The 6,498-nt window shown below is 35.5% G+C and overlaps 1 protein-coding gene across 4 annotated transcripts in view; it reads left to right on the top strand.

The window, feature by feature from the left end:
* Ubr3 (ubiquitin protein ligase E3 component n-recognin 3) overlaps nt 1–6,498 on the top strand; it is a 219,890-nt gene that overhangs the window by 145,335 nt on the left and 68,057 nt on the right. For 3 of the 4 annotated variants that reach the window (XM_029565777.1, XM_029565774.1, XM_029565775.1), the window contains exons 28-29: nt 4,122–4,334; nt 6,348–6,484. In XM_029565777.1, the coding sequence (XP_029421637.1) occupies nt 4,122–4,334; nt 6,348–6,484 (350 nt within the window). The remainder of the gene's footprint in view (nt 1–4,121; nt 4,335–6,347; nt 6,485–6,498) is intronic. The other variant, XM_029565776.1, reaches the window with a different exon arrangement.

Raw genomic sequence — 6,498 nt, 5'->3', positions numbered from 1 at the left:
ACATCCCCTCCAACATTTGGTATCATTTGTTTTCTTGATCTTAGCCAGTCTGACTGGGGTAAGGTGAAATCTTAAAGTGGTTTTAATTTGCATTTCCCTGATTATTAGTGATGTTGAACATCTTTTAAGACGTTTCATAGCCATCTTTACTACTTCTTTTGAAAGCTTTCTGTTCAGCTCCTTAGCCCATCTTTCAATTGGGTTGCTTCTTGTCTTGGTTCTCTGTTTTTTAAGTTCGTTATATATTCTGGTAATTAAACCTCTATCAGATGTGTCGCTGGTGAAGATTTTCTCCCATTCTGTGGGTTTTCTGTTTGTTTCCTTGGTTGGGGGTCTTTTTGTCCTAATTGCCTAGCCAATTCCTACCTCCTATTCTTATCACACCATCCCCTGAAGCCCTGGCTTCTTCCATGCTGAAAAGGACACAGGGTGAGGCAATTGGGGTACCCCTTCAGTGGGTCTATCTAAAAGACTTACAAATTGCATAACTCTTTTTAAAAAGCATTTTTATTGAATTTTTGCAATTTCCATACAATATAATTTGATGACATTTATATAACCCCCTGCCCATCCCCTCCCCACTCAATTCAGTGTACTCTCTTTGGATAATAAAGCCTATAGCATGTAACTCTTAACTGTAGGGAGAAAAGAAAATCCTTGTGGTGCCTAGGAGATATGAAGAAGTAAAGGCAAGAGTAGTTAGCCTTACAAGATCTAGACAGGGAACCAGAAAATAGTCAAAACAGGGCAAATTTCATATTTTCATATCAGAGTCCATTGGAATTTCTTGATGAACTTCCAAAAGCATCCCTCTTATTGTATTCCTCCTCATTTTCTTTTGTCTGCCAAGGCTGGACTCGAGAGTGATATACTTAGGATTTGTTTTCAGGCACTTTGATAGCTGTTGGAGTGGCGAGAATCAGTGTCAGTTTCCCCCAAAGGCTCTTAGGTAGGGGGAGAAAACAAATTTAGCCATCATTTTAGAATAATAGTGGGTTGTCTCCCTTAGCTACAGGTGGGCACTACAGTATTGCAGACCAAGATTTGAAATCTTACATCTGAGCAGCATTTTGTGATTAGAAACAAAATCATCAATGAGAAATAATTGAATAACATTTTATATGGACTTAAGTCTAATGTCTAGGAAGTGTAATCCCTTGAACTCTTAAAGAAATATTCTGATCACGTTAATCTTTGGTTATACTTTCCTTTGGGTGTTTAAGACCATACAGTTGGCCCAAATAAACCAATTAATTTTTACTCTTAAGGTCATTTGAGGATCTTTTCCCTCAGTGTCAAATGAGCTTGGGAAGAGCCCCTGGCTCCTTTCTTTTACCAGTTCTATCTATGTAAAGATCAGTCAAAGGTCCTGCTCAACCTGGCTGTGCCTTTTATCAGTTCAGGATTAATATGCTAATGAATTGTTCTTAATAAGTATATTGTGCATTTTTTCGCACCTATATATTTGGCCATTGATTCAAACGATTTCAGTGTCTTTTGTAGATACTGTGATAAACAGTGGAGATATAATGATGAATAAGGCAAAGATCCTTTCCTCAAAGATTTTACCATGTGTATTAGTTACTTTTCTCATTGCTGTGATAATACCTAACAAAAACAACTTAGGAAGAATTTATTTTGGCTCACAGTTTGAGGGTAAAGTTCATTATAGCAGGGAAGGCATGGTGGCAGGAGCAGGAGGCATTAGTCACATTGTACCCACAGTCAGGAAGCAGAGAGAGATAAATGCTAGTACTCTGAGTGCTTTCTCCTTTTTATTCAGTCTGGGACCTCAGCCCATGGAATGGTGCTACCACATTTAGAGTGGGTCTTCCCATCTTAGTTAAGTCAATCTAGAAACTCCCTCCCTCTAGGTGATACCTAGAGGTTTGTCTTCTAGGTGATTCTTGATCTGTCAAGCTGAAAATCAAATGAGCCATTACACAGTGTTTTTTGATGGACAGAATGCTAAATGTTTTTGATATGTACACAGGATCTAAGTGAACATCTGTAGTGTGCCACACACACGCACGCACGCATGTGCATGTGTATACTCCTAGAGAAATAATTAGGGATAGATTGTAAAGTGATCCATGTAGAAAATTTGGACTTTATATAGTTTCCTCAGAGAAAAATATTAAAGGCTCATGTATAGAGATATTTTCCAGGAAGATCATTGTGATGGTTGTATATAGAGAGAATTACAGGGGAGTAAGAAATAATGTTATGGTATTATATAGGAAGTAAGTGGATGCTGGCTTGGATGTGATTATGGCAGTGGCAATATAGAGGAAGGTATCGATTTGAAATGCATTTTGAAGGGTGGTATTGTAGATTTGATGAGAAATTATATAGGGAGCATGAGAGGAAGGAAGGAGTCAAGAGGGGAAATGATGGTGATCATCAAAAGATTTTGCTTTAGAATTGCAGTCTCCCATTAGACACAGTAGATAATGCAACAGTCCATTTAGGAGACTAGTTAAGGAGATTAACAAAGGAGGTTGAAATAAGTAGATGGAATGACTGATGTAATTTATTGATTATGTATTTGTGGAGGTGGAGGGCAAGAAGAACTGCCATGACTCTTCTCTTTGAGGTAGGAGATTCAGGTTTATCTTTGCAGAATGAAGAGGAAGAAGTGGAGTAGATTAGGTGACAAGAATTGAAGCGGTTTAGGAAAAAAAAAAAAAAAAAACTCTTTGGAATTAGGTGAAAGAATGTTTCCTAGGATGTTGGAGAAAGACCCCCAGGCAGTATTCATGGCTTAGTTGAAGAGTTAAAGTTGGAAAGAGTTTGTAGCAAGAATTTCTTCTTTTGCAGTGGGGAGATCACATATGGCTGGACTATCACCATGGTGACAAGTGCTAGAGTAGAGTAGAGGTCAAAGTGACAGGAACTGATGAAGTTGGGGAGCTGAGGGACTAAGGTATAAGGACCCCTGTATTCTTTAACTTACTCCTCACATTTATCCTATCATTACTCGGAGCCTTAATATTCCGATCCCACCTAATATCAACACTACTATGCTTAGAAGGAATAATTTTATCTTTATTAAATTGGTTGTGACTTAGAGTGATGAGGAAGATGGTTCTATGTTCCATTCTTAAGTGATGAAGGAAGGAAAAGCATGTTATCACTAATATAATAAGTCACAGACAAGAGATGAGGAGGAGCTGTTTGAATGTAACACTGTAGATTACACTTCTGAGGACTAAGGGATATGGGAGAATGAGTTAGGAAAGTATTTTATTTTATTTTTTTCTTTTTTTATTTATATCTTTCTTTTTGAGACAGGCTCTCCCTGTACCTCAGCTGGCCTGAAATTCATTGTGTAGACCAGGCTGGTCCTTGAGCTCACACAGATCTACCTGCTTCTGCCTCCTAAGTGCTGGCATTAAAGGCATGCACCACCACATTCAGCTACTACACTATATTTTATTTAACCTCACTTTGAAATTTTGAATACCTTAAAATGTATCTTGATTCTTTATGCTGTCATCCAGCACAACCTTTGACACATAGTAGGAGCATAATGTTTGTAAAATGGGATTTAAGAAGATAATGTTTAAAAAAAAGATATATTGTGTTTTTAAGTAAAGGAATCAATGGCAAAATTAAAAAATCAAATTCAGTTTTGTTTTTTAAATAATATTTTCAGCAGTGAGAAAAATTAGATGATACAGCATACTTGTTTAAGATTTTGTTTTCTTTCAAATGCTATCTCTCCTGTAGCAAAGCATATGAATATTGAGATAATCTTCCCAGCTTTCTTCTATATATTATGAAAATAGAGATGTGAAAGAAGATGAAAGTGTTCCCTTTTAACATGGACTGCTTTTGTTTTTTTTTTTTTTTTTTTTAAATCTAAGAGCACATTTTAGAGGGCTTGCATCATGATTTGAAGGCAAGATAACAAGAGCTATGAGATATGTGGTTCTTTAGTGAGGGGGCAAGCATTACACAATTGCTATTTGGTGACCTCTGACAAATAAACCACAGATTTTATTTCTTCATACATTTTAGATATGCTTTCTTTGCATGGTATACTAGTTTACTATAAAATATGGTGTAGTGTAATTTCTGTTTTTTGCAAATATCTGTATGTTTATTTTATCTTTTAGAATGACCAGGTTCTTCAGGGCTTCTCAGTGGACAAAGGAGAATTCACATGCCCCCTCTGTAGACAGTTTGCTAACAGTGTTCTTCCTTGTTATCCTGGAAGCAACATGGAAAATAACTTTTGGCAACGTCCTAGTAACAAAAGCGTACGAGATCTCATAAAGGAAGTGGAGGAACTGCAGGGACGGCCAGGAGCTTTCCCAGTAAGCATCAGTGTAAGACAGAAATATCCTGGTTAACTTAGCTCTGCCTTTTAATTCCCACCCTCTTTCCCTCCTTCCCCTTTCCTTCCCCACTCCTTTCTTTTCTAAATTACCCTGGACCTTTATACTTTTAATAGAAATTGATTTTAGTGGTGTTTGGCTTATGCTTGTGTTTACTAAAAAATAATGAAAATAATAGAAGGAATTGTCAAAGGCTATACTTTTCCTTAGTCAAAATCATTATAATTTTAATGTATTAATAATGCATTACAGATTATGAACCCCTATAAGCTTAAGTATGGTTAGACTTTTTTGTTTGTTTTTGTTTTCTGAGACAGGGTCTTACTATGTAGCTCTGGCTGACCTGGAACTCGCTATATAGACCACACTGACCTCCAATTCACAGATATTTGCCTGCTTCTGCCTCCTGAGTGGTGGGATTAAAGGCATGGCCTACCATACACCTGGTTTGGTTGGGCTTTTTAAAGATCTTGAAATATTCAAAAACAAAGAAAAACAGAAAAACTATATACATCATATTGCTTAGAAGTGAATACATTCTGAAAACTATTATTATGTAATACTGTCGTTGAACATCATAGAATGTATTTATATAAACTAAGATAACTGTGATGTAACTAAGCAATATAATTTTAAGGGATCATCATTGTATATGTGGTCCATCATGTACCATTATGTGGTACATGACTCTGTGTGTGTATGTTTATATATTTATATATACAATATAGGATATAAATGTAAAGTACAGTGTAATCATTTAGGAACATATTAGTTATATTAAGATCAAGAAGGACTGGTATGATGATTCAGTGAGTAAAGGTGATTGCTGCCAAGCCTGACAACTTGAGTTCAGTCCTAGGACCCATGTGATGAAGGAGAAAACTGGACTCCCCTAAGTTGCCCTCTAGCCTCCACACACATGCCATGGCATTCATTAGCCCACACACATGTGCACATGTGCACGTGCCCACAAACACAAATAGATGTAATAAAAAATTAAGAATCCATATTTACATTTATTTAATGTGTGTGTATGTTAGAAAATACTTTGCGACCATTCACTACAAGTCAGTGTACTATAATGTGAAGTTTGGCATAAATGAATCCATTTTAAAAATCCTATTATTAGAATTTATGTGGTTTAAGATCTCAGAAAGTTTTATCTCCATTATAGATTTCTGATATGGTCTCTAAGAGAGGTGACATTTGTTCCTACTTTATGTAGAAATTTTGAAAACTGTCTCCCCCAACCCTTTTTCAGTGCTGGGAATTGAATTTAAGGCCTCTCACATACTAGGCAAATTCCCTAACCAGGGAGCTGTATTTATTGCCCCAAATGGACATTTGACTTTTGAAACAGAAATTTGTAGGTTAAACCACTCAAATTCATCTTTTGGCAATTTGATTTTTCAAATGAAGACTAACTTTAGAATCTATTATTTTCTTCCTGTAAATTATTATTTTTTAAATATTTACTATTTTATTTTATGTGTATGTGTATATTGCTTGCATCTATGTAAGTGTACCAGTGTCTTGCAATGCTTGTGGTGATCAGAAGAAGGGTTGGAACAGGAGTTATAGATGGTTGTTAGCCACTCTATGGATGCTGGGAACCATCTCTCCTGCCCAATTTTTATGTGTTTTAAAATTGGCCTAAAGTAATATCAGTATCCCTTACTTTAGGCCAATTTTAAAAACAAATTTTAAGTCAGGTTTTTTTGCAGGCATGCAAATGATTTTTATATATTATTTTACTGCCATATATTCATTGAATTAGAAAACAATTTGGTTAATTCATAAATGGATTATAGTATTATCAATTACAGTCTAGAATTTGAATAAAAGATTATAAGAGAAATTAGCTTTTGATAGATTTTATCTTTGTATACTAAGTTATATAATATATAAATTGCTAATGCTCTACCTTGACAAGTTAATTTCTAGTTTTAGGTGGTTATTAGAGAAAATGAATATAAACTTTATATATGTTCATATTTTTTGCAGTCAGAAACCAACTTAAGTAAAGAAATGGAATCTGTTATGAAGGATATAAAAAATACCACTCAGAAGAAATACCGAGACTATAGCAAGACCCCAGGCTCACCAGACAATGATTTTCTCTTTATGTACTCTGTTGCAAGGTAGGTATGTGTAA

Source organism: Nannospalax galili, unplaced genomic scaffold (genome assembly GCF_000622305.1).
Source record: "Nannospalax galili isolate Female #2095 unplaced genomic scaffold, S.galili_v1.0 scaffold1398, whole genome shotgun sequence".
Taxonomy (NCBI): Eukaryota; Metazoa; Chordata; class Mammalia; order Rodentia; family Spalacidae; genus Nannospalax; species Nannospalax galili.
The sequence above is the reverse complement of the archived record's forward strand: the minus strand, read 5'-3'. Positions and strand labels throughout refer to the sequence as shown.